General features: G+C 38.1%; 1 protein-coding gene across 1 annotated transcript; it reads left to right on the top strand.

The window, feature by feature from the left end:
- The first annotated feature begins 1,450 nt into the window (after nucleotides 1–1,450).
- Nucleotides 1,451–15,894, top strand: dkk2 (dickkopf WNT signaling pathway inhibitor 2). Its single transcript, XM_081360849.1, has 4 exons — nucleotides 1,451–1,955; nucleotides 11,286–11,436; nucleotides 11,517–11,639; nucleotides 14,417–15,894. Exons 1-4 carry the CDS (start codon nucleotides 1,758–1,760, stop codon nucleotides 14,665–14,667), a joined length of 723 nt encoding a protein of 240 aa, XP_081216975.1. The 5' UTR covers nucleotides 1,451–1,757; the 3' UTR covers nucleotides 14,668–15,894.
- The last annotated feature ends 1,591 nt before the right edge of the window (nucleotides 15,895–17,485 follow it).

The following is a 17,485-nucleotide window of genomic DNA, read 5'->3' on the forward strand; positions in this document are numbered from 1 at the left end:
CGTTAACCTCATTGGAATGATTATTTATTTTTCCTCTGCTTATTCTCCCTTGAACCTGTTCCTCACTTTCATGTCCCATATTTTCCACTCCGGCTGCATTTTTGCCAGTGAGGTTTTGTTTTCGGTGCTATACGTTAGCTGCCAAAAACACAATCCCTATGATTTCATCTTCATAAAGCATGACTGCATTACAATATTACTGTATTACAGTTCACTTACTTCCATGCTCCTCCTTCATATTTGATTTATTAATGCGTCCGTCTCGTATAATTTATACCTCCAAGCTCAGCTGATTCATAGTTAAAGGTTCAAGCATACACATCTAAAGTTCAATTTGCACGTCAGCTGTTTTAAATCATCATTTTGAATCTTGTTTTTATCCAAAACTTTAAGAAATATGTTTCTCGTCCTTTTAGACAAGTGTTCTTAAATCCTGGCTTTAAGCTGAGAAACTCCCAGATTCCATCTGGTCACTGGCAAAGAATTCAAGCAAGGACTCACACTGACATTACATAATTATGTTTGCAGTTTATCAATATTATTGTTTGCTAAACTGCATTTTTTTTTATTAAATATGTCAAAAAAGTGATACATTATTTTTTACTATTCTCTTTTTTACTACACTGTAAAAAGATATGATCAATAAGTAGTGACAACATATGTTTTTACATTGCTTTAACTAATCAAAATAAGTTAAAGGTATAGCGGAGGATCTTTCCGAATTTTAGATAAGACCCGCCGTCTACACTTTTTGAAAAGTTTGATTGATTCACCAGAATGATTGACAATTAGGAGGACCAATAGGTGATCCACCCGGAAGTAAAAAATCCTCCGCTATACCTTTAAGAAATCTTCAACTTATTTATGTTATACTCAACTCATTTTAAGTCATTTTAAATTAATTTAAGTTGAAATGATTTAAACATCCAAGTTGATTGTACTTCATTTAAGGCAGCAACTTTTTTACAGTATAGATAGATAGATAGATAGATAGATAGATAGATAGATAGATAGATAGATAGATAGATAGATAGATAGATAGATAGATAGATAGATAGATAGATAGATAGATAGATAGATAGATAGATTTTAGCTATTTCCCACCCTCCAAAATACACTAATTACTTAGTATACAGTACTATTTATAGCCTACTTTAAATAAGGCATCAGATGTAATCGGCAGACTGACTGATTGGAAATCCCATGAAATAGGCTTAGTCGAACTAGTCTACACATCTCTTATAGCCTACTTCACAGGTTGAACATAATGTCTTTAAACATCCATAACTGAACTCAACGCAAATGTGCTCCGATGGTTTCTTGATGTCTCAGTGAGTCAGTGGTGTGTGTGTGTGAACAGGGGCGCACCACAGATCAGTCATCTTTTGTCAATACAGAATGGGGGCGGAGAAAACGCATCCTATAAAAAGAATGAATCCCACCACATCATGAAACTGCGGGCTGCTTCACAAACACTCACACGAGCAGGAATCCTCCTCTCTGCTGCCACTTTCTTTTATTTATTTTTGGTACAGCATCCCGATGCTTTAAGCTTATCCACATCTTTGTGATTTTAGTCTATTAAGTGCCTTATAACGTTTTTTCCCCCACTGACAGATTATTTGATGGACAATGTAGAATGGAGTTTATGCTTTTTTAAGCCAAAGTTTGGTGGTCAAAGCACCTAGTGCTGTAGGAAACATCTTATCTTCAAGAAACCAACTCATTCTCATTCAGAGTAAGAAAAGACTGAGAGGATGCTGAGCGTTACGCGGAGTCGGAGCTGTTGGATGTTGACGCTGATCATCGCGGTTGTGCGGATGGGAGAGACTCAAGGGACCGAGAGCAAAGCCCAGGTGAACTCCATCAAATCACTGGAGCCCCAGGTCGCCGCCACTAACCGCTCCGGCGCTTCATATAGCGACACCCCGAAGAAAAGCAACATCCCCGCTCAGGTAAACCCGACACCTCTATCCATTTATTAGAGAGAGAGAAAAAAAGAAGCTAAAACCCTTCAGGCATTATTACTTACTAAATGCATAAGGAAATCACACGTGTCACTTGTGAGCAAATTGTTCGCTGATTTTTTTAAAGGAATTTCTGTCAATTAACCAACTATGTTTGTCTGAGAAAAAAAAAAAAAACTTTGTCCCAAATTCCTGCAGTCACAACCAGATTGTCCGACATATTTATCAAATATGTTTTAAACAAGTTTTTGTCATTTCCTTGTGGTATATTAAAAAAAAAATATATATATATATCTAGCTACACGTGACAATGTTTTGATCGCAGTCACAGAAATCGGAACATCACCACAGCAACTGTGTAAAGTTGTAATATTTTGTGGTTAATGAAACTATTAGCTAATATATAACCTGTAGAATTCACTGTAGAATTCATTTTTCTGATCTTTCGTTTTGCATTTTTGTTCATTAAAGGAATGGTTTGACAAATTGTAAATTTCATTGTAGATTAGGATCTCACGCCAAGATTAGACTTTTACTTTCCATCACGCGCCAAAGAGAATGGCTTGTGATGTAGGCTTTAGCTCATCTATATAGCCTAGGCTAATCAATTTGTCAAGGCTCATACATTTGTGTTATTTTAGAAAGGGATTAAGGTAGGCTACACTGTAAAACATGATCGTGATTTTAACAGTAAAATCCTGTTAAATTGTTAACAGTAAGTTTCCTTACGGGTGAATGACTAATAGATCTAACCTTACATTTAATGTAATTTTACAGTAAAATACTGTCAAATTTACAGTTTCACAGAATTCCCTGCATGCCACTTAACATTTTATGTTTTTTCGTTGAAATAACCTAAAATGTTGATACCTTATATCTTTATGGTAAATTTCTTGCAACCACAGCTGCAATTTTTTTTACTGTAAATTTCACTGAATTTGTTTCTGGAGTGTAGCCAGTATTACTTACAAGTACAGTTATCAGAAAGGGTTTATTGTTGGTCAATTGAATGGTCAGTATCCTTTTGAAAGCTTTATATTTCTAGCATGGCAAATCCTGGATTCATACCAAGCTCATGATTTATTTACTTGTTTTAAGTGAATAAATAAACTAGTCACCCTACTGCAGATGAAAAACCTTCTTTGCTATTTGGTTTTTGTCTTGGTTATGTTTCTCAGATCAGCCGTAAATATGCAGATGTTGTTTTAATTGAGAGCAGACACAATTTATTGGAAGAAAAAGAGGAGGTGATGGGATTTTTCTCCCTCTCATATCCTCTTTGGAGTGGGAAGATCTCCAGTATGCAAGTTCCCTGCCAGACCCTCATCTAAACAATTGCTTTCAAATACACCATCTGCATAAACGCAGGTGGTCTAGATGATCAGACCACTGCCATACATGTGGAAACTCCTACAGTCCAATATTAGTTAAATGTCATGCTACATTTAGCTTCTTATCCAAATGTAGATTGCTAACAACTTTGTAGATTGCAAACAGAGCGACTATTGTCTCATTTGGAAGTTTCCAGTTGCAGATGGTGCAAGACAGATCTAGAACATTTTATACTCTGGGGCGACTCCATAAATCCATAAATCTAAAAGAATTGCGTAAACTCCCCTAAAACCAACCAAACCAGCTTCAGACTTATTTTCTGCAACAAAACCAATTTAGACTGGTTTTAAGCTGTTTGATTTCTGCATGTAGTGTATTTTTAGTAGTGTTTGTTGATTATCTTAATTTTTATGGAACAAAGGCCCTGTTTACAACTGGTATTACGATGCGTTTTGGTCGATCGGATCACAAGTAGACGAGGGAGACACATTCCCCTTTACGCCTGGTGTTTTAATCTGTCTCTTTTGTCCACTTTCAACCACTTTTATCCTGATTTCTTCGGGGGGAGATTCTATGGGTGGGTAAATGTATGGGTTTTTCAGATCTTTCAATCTAATAAGCTCACACGATTTATGAACGCAAGCATTAGCTTTCGTTTCTGCTCAGCAGCAAGACCAGCCAAATGCTGTGAGGGTGTGTTAGAAATCAGGAATGGTGAGAGAACATTGTGCTTGGTACATTTTACGTCTTCAAACCAAACTTGGGACTCCAGCAGGCAAAGTTTAAATCCAATCTGGCGAGTGCGCTTCCCATAATGTTTACGCATTAGGTCAGTTGGCGGAGAGTAGGAGGTCTTTTCGGCAGTTTGAACGCATTCAATCACATGAGCGATTACACTACAAAAGCAATTCGGTCGAATGCGTTTTTGACTACCTCTGACTACAAGCTCAAAACGGTTTAGACCCCGTTTACACCTGTATTTAGCGCCGTCCACTTGTGATCCAATCGCCCAAACCGTAATACCAGGTGTAAACAGGGCCAAAGAAATTTGTAGTTGTATGTAAATTATGTAAACATAGGGTTACATCTGTTGTACAGGAAACTGCCATGTCACACCATATCACCACCACAGAGTAGGCCTACACATCATTTGCATGAGAGTTCACAGTTACAGTGTATTAAAATTAATAACAGATTTGAAAGAACATGTCATGTGGATGCAGTTGCAACTTTCTTGACTGCAATTGTATCTTTTTTTTTGTTTAATTTTTAGTTCTAATGCCCTCTTAAATAGGAAATTGAAAACATTTGACATCTAATTAGCCTCGTATAGACATCCTGTTTTTGTGCAGTTACAACATTTCATGATGATCAGCCATTGACATTGTTTGTCTGCATTTTTGTTGATTTTTCTTATTGCTACTTTGATAACATAAGATGCATGTTATGTTATGATGCACCAAAGATGATGCATGCCAATTTCAAGTTCCTCAATCAAAGTTATTGTTTTTTAATTCTCCCTTTGGATGAAATTGAACAAAATTAGGCATGCATCCTCACAGCAAGCTGTTGTCAAAGTTTCATTGACTTTGGACTTTGCCGCACCCAAACATTTTATTGAATTTTATTTGGAAAAAGCACTGGCAAATTAAAAACATTTTGTCAGCTGTTTGATACATGTGAATTAACAAGTCTGGGAAGAGTTAGTTCATTATGATAGAATTTTTCCAGACATCACACCTCATCATGCCCTTTCACGCAATGCAGTTAATGCACTCTTTGGGCCCTATTTTAACGATCTGAAACGGAAGTAGCAAATGCGAAACGCAAGTAACTTTGTGGGCGGATCCCGACGCAAATCTAAAATGGGTTGGTCTGAAGTAGCTACATTACTCATAGGTTTGGTTTGGGCGTAATGTGAAAGAAACACATTATGAAATCTCACATTCCCTTTAAAAACAGGCACGCTTGTTCCATGACGGATTGCTATTATAATGGCGGATTTGCCAGGTGCAAATCAGTTCACAGCCGAGGAGACCTACGTTCTCGTCAGGGCCGTAAAAGACAGAGAAGTGACATTGTATGGGGATGGAGAAACCCACCCAAATTAGCTTCGGTTAAACAAGCGTATAATAATTTGGGTAAATGTGTAAGCTAGATTTATGCCTATTTTTTTCACATCCTCATGGACACCTCAATGATTTCCCTCGTGTGGAATATTTTTCCTTGTAATTATGTATAGTTTGCAAAAATGGCAACTGCTGCGTCTGTGTAGATGAGCGAAGCAAAGTGTATGCGCGTTGTGCACACAATACATTATGGCCAAGCATGCGCCCTTAAAATAACGCGGCACTGACTTTAGACTAGGTTTTTCCTGGTCTGTGGCGGAATTGTTTTCTGGAACTGCAAAATAGCACCAGGGAACGTTTGCGCCGGAACACGCCTCCTCTTTTCGCTGCACCGCCTCCGGGAGCGCAAGTTCATTTCCTAATTTACCGACCTGCTTCTGTGGAGGGAAAAGTCTGCTGTGCGTTGGGTGCAAAATAGGAATGATAAATGCTTCGGTATACAAAGTCAATTGAGCTGGGTGCAAGATAGAGCCCTTTAAGTTGTTTGTTCATTTTTATTGTAATGTTATTTACAGACATGTAAATAACAAAAAAAGACACATCTTATTTGAGACATGAGGTAGTTTAATGCCGTCTCTCGTGATGTGGGAGGCTATATGAGGGTGGGATCTTATGCTTTCAAAGCTAACTTGCTATCGTTAGCCACTCCAAAAATTGCCTACCCTACCTTTTAAGATAAGAACTACAAGGCAAATGACATGAAGAAAAATAGGGAATTAGCCATATAAGTTCTGCAGGTGATTGAATATCTCAAAAAGATTTAATGATGGCACTCAGAAGTGTGCCTGAATTTAATTTGCCATGATGTCCTAGTAGTCACTTTTCCTACATTTTTCTCTCCCATCTGGGCGAGCTGTCTAAAGAATGCTTTACATTTTTATGTCATTACACAGCTGCTGAAATGTTTCCTCTCAAGTCCTCTAACTCTCTAACGCTCAAGGATATGTTGAAGATTATAACACAAGCTCCCAATAAATCTCCCACACTGGCGTACTCCCAAGTGCTGCAAATTAGGCAGGCAAGAGAAACGGCCACCCAGTTTCCTACATCCGTCCTAACGGAGACAAGCCGAAATCGGTTCGCCGTTTTGTGCTGTAAGTAAAGCTGGCCTGTAGCCATGATGGAAGAGTTTGATTAGTAGCAACAACTTAATTAAAATGTGTCTAATGAAACTCATGTCAGATGCTGGCTTGATGTTGTCCATAAATCACCAACAAACCGAAGTCGCTCACTTAGACGGTTAAGAGTAAATGTTCAAGGGGGGTTAATGGTGGTTTCCAGTTGTGGGCAACCAAAAAAGAGGGATTTTGGGATTGGCAGAACTTGTTCACCGCATTAACCTCTCGACTAGAGGGGAAGAGGCTTGTATTCTGCAAGAACACGAGAGCTGTTTCACATCAGTGCCGCAGCTTTGGGACTTTTAGCTTTTCCTCTTATTTAATTTGACGCTGAGGTTCCGTATAACGAGTAGGAGCGGGGCGGGGGATTGTTTGGGTCTGGCTTGTAAAGAGGCGAGGTGGGTCGCCCTCTCCTGCTCCCTCTGAGGTTAAGTGACTGTTTAGTGATGCTAACGAGCTGAGAGAGTGAAATAAAACAGGCAAAGGTGTGGCGGCTTTTTAGCGCTAACCAGGCTAATCATCTGGATTTTACTTTCTTTGAGGAACTAGACAGCCTGGAGGGTATAATGACCATGAGTTTCTGAACCACGATTTCATTTGCCAAGGCATGATGTCGTATTTCTGTAGCATTCCCAGAATTCCATGGATGGAACGGTTAGCATCCAGTTAGCCATGCTAATTGAAAAATATTACTAAAACTAAAGCTGCCCCGCTAAACACCAGCTTCACCTGGTTATGAGTCAAGCTAGACAAGCTAAAGACCAGCTGGGCCAGGCTGGGAGACAGACTTAAACTAGCTAAGATCAGCAAACCAGCTTAGGATGGTTTAAGTGAGTTTTCTCAAAGATTTAGCTGGTTTATGAGGTGACATTGTATTGTCATTGTATTCTGTGGCAGCAAAACGATAACATACATAGATAAATTACACCGGATTTGTTAAGGTTTTTGTTGCGCTTGCACTAGTCTTTATTGGGAGGAAGAGAAGAATAAAATTACACATGTATTTTTTATTGTGACAATAAATACCCATCGCATAATTAAGTAGGAACTCGTATTCCCACAGCCTCCATTATTTGTCAATAATGCCTTTAAGGTTTTGCTACAGATATGTTTTGAGTGCTGGTGAGATTAGCCTTCAACTTGCTTTCCTGTGCAATCTGATACACATAGGGCCATGCCCTTTGAGGGTGGATAAGGTTTGTTTGTTCAGTGACATAGTTTATTTTACTCTTGAAAACCCTCTCAATTCACTAACACCATTCATGGTGTCAGATGTCATTTTTGCTTTTGCAAGGTCAAGTTAAGCTGGGCCCCGGGGCCCTAGAGTAACATGTGTGTGATACATGGGTTTTATGTGTGGAAACCCTATTCACGATCTCATAGTCTGTTGTGTATATGAACTTAGATGCGGGTTCAAAGGAAGTCTTGCATTCCTATAGTATAGATGAAGATGATTCTTTTGTAAACTGTTGTGTACAATATTTACTTTAGGCTCAAAGCTAGCTGACAAAAAGGATTTGTATTTGCTGCAGAATTTTTTGTAGATTATTTTCTTATATTTTCCTATTTATGTTTTTAATTATATACTGTATCTCTCTCTCTCTCTCTCTCTCTCTCTCTCTCTCTCTCTCTCTCTCTATATATATATATATATATACAGTATATATATATATATATATATATATATATATATATATATATATATATATATCATTTGGATTATATAAATTATTTTACTTTATATATATATACATATATACATACATGCATATCTCATTCGAATTACATAATTAATTTTTCATTTATAATATATATTTATATAAAATAAAATGTATTTTACAATAAAATGTACAATTATTTATATAATTAGAATGAAATATGTGCATATATATGACATCATATATAAATTATGTATAAATTAATATTATATATGTATATAATTATACATATTATATAAATCATATATATATATATATATATATATATATATATATATATTTGAAGATTCATTTTTTAACGTTATGCTATTTTATTTTCTTATTTATTTTTTAAGTGTAAACCACTAATATTACAGTATTTCCATCTGATTATATATATCGTGAAATTAATCGATTTGACAGCACTGATATAAATATTGTTTTCTAAAATAAAAAACAGACTGCAATATTTTTCAGCCAGTTTACAAATCTGCCTGCTAAAGTACTGCATGCTTATCGGTTGCTACTAGCTTGATAAGACGTGACATAGTTTGGGTATTACCTGATATAAATCCTTAAATGCTGTTTTGAAGGCATGAGGGAGAATACAGATAGGGAGATGATTTTCAAAGGCATGGCACGTTTAGTCTTCAAAGTCCGCTTTTTTTTTTTGCTAGCATGCGAGCGGTGACACAGGGGCCGGTGGGCATCCCTCATCGCTGTCTGTCTCTGAGCTTATCATCTCCACACTTATCTCACACATGAACGTATGGGAGGAATAAAAACAGACTGTGGAATCAATGAGGGATGAGGATCAACGAGTCGTATCCAAGCGCTGGCCGGGTCATTAAAATCCTGATGTGATGACGTTGCCAGATTATGTGCAGACACGTCTATGTGTCTACATTGGCTCTGGTGGTTTATGGGATGCTATGGAGAGAAGGTTATGAGATGCGGGTGAGTCTTGCAGCTTTGGAATCAAAATTTGTCTCATCCACTTCGTATCTTCAAGTTGACATGATTTAGCCGGAAATCCAAGAATGTTTTACATCTATGCACATTATGAACTGAATAAGGGGGTGTTTACTACATTCATTCATCCACTAATACAATGCACTCAATAACTTTCTAATGATGAATACTGAATTTTGAGGTCAGTAACTTTTTAGTATTTAAACATTTAATGGGCTTCATTTGTTCCTCATTCCTCTCGTGAATGTATCGTTGGTGGTTTGGCTGGGTTTCATCATGTGTTTTCAATGTTACCAATTCTGTTACTTGCATAAGAAAGGAAGGTTGCCCTGAGGTCTGTCGATCTACAAAACAGAATCATTTCTTTTGTTATTAGATATTGAGATACCCCCCCCCCCCTTCTCAGACCACATGTTTTGCATTTGACGCTAAACTGGAGATTGTTATGGGTGATGTAAAGCGTTTCTTCACTGGCTGGTTTCTTTTCATGAGTTTGTGATTTGTATAATGTATTGTCAAGGTCTCGGTCTCATCCATTTGATCTTATATTAAGGTCATTTAGCCTTATAATAAGGAGCCGGGTCTGGTTTGCTGATTTTGGAGGGGTTTGGGGCACCTAGACCAATTCAAACCAGTTTAGCCTGGCCTAACTTGATTATAACTCAAAGGTATGCTAATATAAAACACATATTAGACAATTTATCAATGTACTGTTATGTACTTATAATGAAATGATTAAAATTGCATTACAACTTTTTAGTTTAACCACATAAAAATCATGGTTTATGTGCTGCATTCTGGTTGTTTGGTTTATGATATCCTCTTGAGCATTCATATACACTTACGTATTGTATATAATATTTTGATTATCCTAATGTCTCTGTTTTAATTAAATTAATCCAAAATGTATAATGTCCACAGATTTGTGGAAACTCATATACAAACAATGTATGAATGTATAGTATAAAATTCATACAAACAACTGGTGTCATCTTGCAAATCAATTATGGATTGTAGTGGAAATGAACTCTGAGGACTCCAGTATTAAGATTACTGTATTTTTTGTGTCCATAAGTGTCCATCAAATGCACTTTACAGAATCTCGCCGGAAGTATTCAGTCATATTTTGCATGTAGTTTTATCCATAATTTCCAGCCGTCACATAAAAATAAAATATAGCTGGCAACAGGGATGAGGGACGGTTGATACTGGGGATCCAGAGTTGAAATAATCAGATCTAATAATTTTTTATATTTTCTATTCCTGAGTACTTGACGGCATCATTGTCCTCTTATTTACAATTTATTTCTTGTTAATTTTAATGTTTGTGACCAGGGCTTGACATTAACTTTTTTTTGCTCACCAGCCACTGTGGCTAGTGGTTTTCCAAAGTTATTAACCACTCAGCATTTTCACTGGCCACAATTTTGACATCGATATAACAGGGAAAAATTGCCATATAGATATTTTTAATCTTATCTCATAATTTGGCAGTAGGCATATTAGGCTGCTGTCACTTTAAGACCTGACGCACGGATCCATTATACTGTTACACATGCCAGAACTGATTACCAGGGCCCCAAGGGGAGAGACGGCCCTTGAAAAGTCTGGAATATATTTTATTTTACCTGGATATTTTCATTTCCTAATTAAATTTCCTAATGAATGTCAGATGAAATGTAAAGTTAGTGTATTGGCTGAAACTTGGCTGAATAACTGATTACATTTTGTATACAAAAAAGTAAAGACTATCTAAGATCTCACAGTCCCACCCCTTGCTAATGTGCCAAATGGTTTAGTCCATCTGCACGCATTTTGTTTATGTGAGTTAGATGAGCATCTGGTGGAGCGCAAACTTCAGCTGTAGAAATGTCTTTCTCAAAGCAAGCCAAATCTGGCCACCAAAAGAAAACAAAATGAGGGATATGGGGGCCCATCAGGACTGCCTATGCATAGGTCCTGGGATCTTGTGCTACGCCCCTGGGTATACTTCAAAAGTTTTTGTTAAATACTGAAACTAATGAGTTTGTTGGAGAAGGACTGGACCTGATCTGTCGTTCTCATTCTCAGGGGTATCCATGCAGCAGTGATAAAGAGTGCATGGTGGGAACTTACTGCCACAGTCCCCAACACGCCCCGTCCCGCTGCCTCACCTGCCGCAGGAGAAAGAAGCGCTGCCACAGAGACAACATGTGCTGCCCTGGAAACCACTGCAGCAACTGTACGTTCTTCTGTTGATTTCCCAGTGTCTTTATACTAACTTGGGGGAATTTACAATGGATTTCTTCTGTCATTCCTTAGATATCTGCATCCCCATCTCAGAGAGCTTGCACAAATCACCTATGGAGGAACACAACACGCTTCCTATCAAAGACAAAGGCTGGAGGAAGAATGGCAAAGCTCAGGCCAAGATCCCTCTCAAAGGTGAGGAACTGACAATGTCACAAATGTAGAACTGTGTTTTTTCTGACAAACTTTCCAGTGATCCATTTTCCCTGAAAAACACTCACTGTGTGTATCCTGAGTTCAGGAAGTTACATATGATTTCAAGCATGTGCTTTTCTGCCTGGTGTTGTGTGCTGTTCGTATCAGACTGTGGGCGGTCTGTGGCCATCTGAGACTGAGAGTGTTTCATATTCATACTCACTTATGAACAATGTCTGCAATGAGTTGATTCACTGGATGTGGTTACATGCATGTGTTGAGGGGGACGGCGGCACACAACTACATGAAGCTCGTATATCTTCAAGATTTAACCACAGCGGGAGGCCGGTGTGGGAAGGATCACGATGCTGTTTCTTCACCTCTGTATTCTCGCCTCAGTAACTTGACGGCTCAGTCACGCTTTCAAACAGAAATTAAACCACTCCAGATTTAGACTGAGCCATTTGAGACACACTAAATGTTGTACCGACTGCCATTTAGAATAATTTATGGACTAAATATGGACTAAACAAAAGACGATGGCAACTTTCATTTCATGCCAACTTTAACCAGCTCTGTTTCTAATTTTGGACAAGTGAACAACCATTGGAAAATTGCTTTGCATTTGTTTGTAAGAAGATCTATATCAGTTGCAGTGACGTATTTGGTTGCACTTTGTTTTCTGATTTCACTTGAACGTTGTGGAGAATATTTGCATGAGCGACAGAAAGGTCGAAGTGCGTAAGATTCACCTTGGACTGGGTCTGGCATAGAGTGGTGCAGGTACGACATCACTTTGTAGGCCAAAACGCAGAAACAAGTTAGCATTTTAGCACTTCCGCTTCCATCGTCCCGAAGTCAATGGGTTTTTTTGAATGGGGTTTTGGTTAAAAGGCTGAAATAAGGTCTGTGGTGAACACAAGCTCTAGAAACTTTCACGTTTTATTCTACGACATAAAATATGTCAGTATTACCCCACTCGTGATTTTTTTTTAAGCTGTTACGTGTCTTGAAAAAGGTGGTTGCTTGCAAGTAGCTAAATGGGACTACAGAGGTCGTCGAGATTAAACGTCATCACGCCGAACAGGGAAACTCAGTCCGCTTTTACAACTCGTTATGGTTATAATTGTGCTCTTACAAACTATTCTAACTCAAACATTCTGGGGAAATGTTTTTAGATAAAAACTGAAAGAGTTGTCAGAAGATTAGTGATGGTGATGCTGAAGTCGTGGGGCCGTGGTGTAGTTCGTTTATAGCCTACCTTTAGCTTTTTACTTTTTACTGCCGACTGCATTTAGGCTTTGAAATTATAAAAGTTGTGTTCATATGTGATAATCATCTTGATGGACCAAACGTGTAAGTATCATAAACTTTTGTTGATCACAGAGCTTGTTTTTTTGCGATAATCCAAAAGCCTATGGGAAAATCGGACCCTATTGGGTTTTTGGAACCAGCGTGATGCTAACTGCCGATTGGCCTACAAAGTGACGTCATAGTGCTACTCTATTGACTGAGGGAGGGATAATACTTAGTCGTGATGTGACGGAAGCGACAGATCTTTTCTTCTGTATTGTGACATACATCAGAGTTAAACAGTTTGTCAAAAAAAAAAGTGGTTGTTGATTGGGTGGAGACAGATCTGAATGCAAGCTTGCAAGATTGTAAGAAAGGGGCAGAGTTTACGACGTGGACATTTTAATTAAACATTGCAAAAAATTCATAAATATGGAGGACAGTGAACTTCCATTTCATGTCGACTCTAATGTCATAAACTGTAGCATTTTAGGGATTAGTTAGGGAAGTTCAAATAACCTCTGACAGGCTAGTTACTTTGAAAGTGAACATTTCCTGGCTAATATTATATTCCATATACAGTTGCTCTGGGAGGAACTCATAAAAACATTGTTTGCAGAAAATATTTTTTTGTTAGAAATTTTGGGTCATTATTTCCTTGTTTGATAGAAATGTGATATACTTTCTTTTTTTGTCAGCTGAATCCCTTTGACCTATTGTAAAATATTTACTTGAATATTTACTTTACCGTAGTGTTTCTCTTGTTCCTTGTCTAGCGTTGCCAATATGTGGTTGTATCATGTGCGTTCTGTAACGTGGCTGCTGCAGACAAGAGGCATTGGATCCGAGTGCAGTAAACATTTATTAAAACAGGACAACTAAAATAACTCAAGACAAATCCAGACACATGAACAAGAAGCTACAACAAACACATGATACAACCATATATTGGCAACTCTAGACAAGGAACAAGAGAAACACTGGGGTATATAGTACATAAAAAGGAAAACAAGGTTAACAAGATAACAAGGGGGAGTGGTTAATTGTCATGGAAACACATGAGGGTAACCAAGGGAACTAACAAGACACACCTGGGCAGACTAATCAACGTGAAAAACTACAAATCATGGCACCAGACAGGGGAACACAGGCTGGGATCATGACAGTACTACACCAATAACGAACATGACCTACTCCATGTTGCTACTGTCACATGACCTACCAGCGTAAGTTGCGTCGCTTCACAGCCATTCATAAATCCTCAACCCGTGGCCTCATTGGATAGTAAAGTGTTCATCGAATGCGCACATCAGAAGTAGTAGGCCACTTTTCGGCCACTGTTTTTCGAATATTATGTAATCATACTGCATACTACTCTGTTTTTTGCATACTGTATAGTAGGGAAGTATTCGATTTCGAGCACAGCGCATTACCACTTCAGTTTGAGCTACAGATATGGCACTGACGTCTCCCTTCATCTGCAGGTCACGAGGGCGACCCTTGCCTGCGCTCGTCCGACTGCTCGGAGGGCTACTGCTGCGCTCGCCACTTCTGGACCAAAATCTGCAAGCCTGTGCTGCGGCAGGGCGAAGTTTGCACCAAGCAGCGCAAGAAAGGCTCCCACAGCCTGGAGATCTTCCAGCGCTGTGACTGCGCTAAAGGACTTGCCTGCAAGGTATGGAAAGACGCCACCTCCTTCTCCAGGTCCAGACTGCACGTGTGCCAGAGGATCTGAGACGGGAAGCCCCTGGAAGACAAGCCGCACCTTGGGGCCCCTGCGTCCCTCTGGGGGAGGAGTGGGCGAGGGCTCCTTTCTCCAGGACTTACTCAGCTGTGATAAAGGGAGAGATACAGATGAATGTGTGCCAGAACGGGGTGGGAACGAGCCGAAATGGTGGACGCTCACTCCGTACTTCTTTTCAAGATTATTTGCTGGAGGTTTATTGATCTACAAGCCATATTTATCACTGATGTGTTTGATGCGAGCGCTGGCGTATTTCAGTATGCCCGTGCTGTCATTTTAGTATCATTTTCAATGCTCTGATTTGGTTCATTGTTTTTAGTCACTAAATATTTCATTTCCACAGCATAACCACTAAAATATTAACTAGGTTTTTTGGTTGCAGACTTTGATTTCTCGATTGCTAATAACTGTGTGGAGAGCAATTTTAATTTTTAGTTGTCTCTGTCTAAATTTCAGACTTCTGCCCTTCTGAAAGTGCACTTTGAGTTTTCTTGTATAAAAAATGATCTGAAATGTGTACATAACACCCAAACAGAAGAACAGTAGTATGTTGTCAAGGTAGTCACGCACTAGTAATGCATTAGCCTGAAAAATATGATCGATAGATTTCAGATTTACTCAATAGATAGCATTTTTATTCTGTCAGAAACACTAAATCGGTTCTGATTATCAAGGGAAGTTGTTTACAGTTTGAGTGCTGTACAGTGAATGTGCAGATGCTGTTATGATAATGGCATCATGAATCATAGTCCGTACTTTTGGTTTGTAAAATTCCACACCACATTTTAGCTAGAATAAAAAAGAATAATAATTCAAATCTAATAAGCTCTTATATTGTAAATAAAATGCAAAATTGTCGAAATGTATTTAAGAAGCAGTTGTATATCATGTATATATTGGTAAAAAGGAACAGATGGGGAAATAAAGTAGCGTAAAGAGACATTAAACACGTTTTACTTTCAACTTACTGTTTGTCATAGCATGGTGTGAGATAATTTCCTCAAGCTCTGTTTTACACCGCATATATGAAAATCCCCACGCAGAACTATTTCTATTAAATTATTTTCAAAACGTGTTTCTTCACAGAGCTCATGTTGTGTATTTGTTAAATGTCTGATTTCCTGGGTTAGTCCTTATCTTTGTTCCTGTAACAGTGATTATGTCTCATTGTGTATTTACAGTGATTTAAACAGATTAAAGAATGTATTTTGTATTACAAGCATTTGGCTGCTCTCATATTTTCAGCTCTGAACCGAACAGCTTCTGATGTGAATGATATCTGTTTTCTCTAATACAGCCTAAGGTGAGAAACTTGAGAAGACAATTGAATTTATAAAATTGATATTAACCAGCAAAGACATATGCCTTGAACAAAAAAAAAGTATTTATAGCCTGAAAAAATGCATGATTTGTGTTTAAAAACAAATAATATAAGATACAGTTGTTGTCAGACTTCATTGGTGATTTCAAATAGGAAATTTAATCATAAGCTTGGTGAACAGCTTTGGAGAACTCGATATTTTCCCATTCAAAAAGACAGGAGCTGAACTTGCATGACTGAAACCGTTTCAAAGATGGCCGCCGATAAGACGACTCGAGTGAGGGACTTTGCTTGATACTGTGATGGGTTGATGTATAAATGTGATTTATTGTGTTAGCAAAGACTTTGTTAAAGGGATATTTCACCCAAAATTAAAATTCTGTCATTAATTACTCACCCTCATGTCGATCAAAACCCATACGACTTTCGTTCATCTTCAGAACACAAATGAAGCTCTTTTTGATGAAATATGAGTCAGTTCTGTACTCTCCATTGACAGCTACGCAACTACCACTTTAATGCTTCAAAAAGTTCATAAAAAGATCACTAATCCATATGAATCGAGCGGTTTAGTCCAAATTTTCTGAAGAGACACGATCGCTTTATATGATGAACAGATTTAATTTAGGCTTTTATTCACATTTAAACATTGATCAGCGAACATAAACAGAAGCTCAAACGTAACACGAGAATGAACCTCATTGGTTCTTGCACATCAAGTAAGTATGCTTTAGCTTCCGTTTACCACAACTGGTGTGTGATATGATGAATAAAAGCCTAAATTCAACCTGTTCTTCACATTAAGTGACCGTGTCTCTTCAGAACTTCAGAATATGGACTAAACCACTGAATTCATATTTTTGAAGCGTCAAAGTGGTAGTTACGTAGAGCAATTGAGGGACAGAGATGTCTCAGAGTTTATCAAAAAGATCTTCAGTTGTGTTCCTATGAACGAAAGTCTTACGGGTTTGGAACGAGTAATTAATGGTAGACAGAATGACAGAAAAGGGCATGTAAATGGTGACAGCATTTTCAATTTTGGGTGAACCAGCCCTCTAAGGTATCATGAGGTAAATGTCAGATTGCTTACAGTTACATTTTCTAATTACGGTAATTTACCTTCTAAAAAGCCATTTACGAAGCTGTCAGCGTTCTGTGATTAAGTCTCAGTGGTTTTATACGTTTTGTATTTCTGTGACGTTATTTGTGATGACATTTATTAGCTAATAGACTTAAGGCTCTTTATGTTGAAAATAAGCAGCTTACATGCATTTTCCCTTTCTTCTCAATGGCCGTTTCACGATTAGCTTAACGGCTAACATGTCAATAAAACATGAAGACTGGGTCCTGTGTTTCTGGCAGACAGGTTACGAGTAGACGAAAGAATATAAAATGTCTAAGGTAACATGACAAACCACCAGCAAAGCTGGAGCGGCCAATTTAATGCTCGACTTATAAGCCTTGATGTTGTTCATCTCCAACTTTTAA

The sequence above is a fragment of the Scardinius erythrophthalmus genome, assembly GCF_964197995.2.
Source record: "Scardinius erythrophthalmus genome assembly, chromosome: 3".
In the NCBI taxonomy this organism is placed as follows: Eukaryota; Metazoa; Chordata; class Actinopteri; order Cypriniformes; family Leuciscidae; genus Scardinius; species Scardinius erythrophthalmus.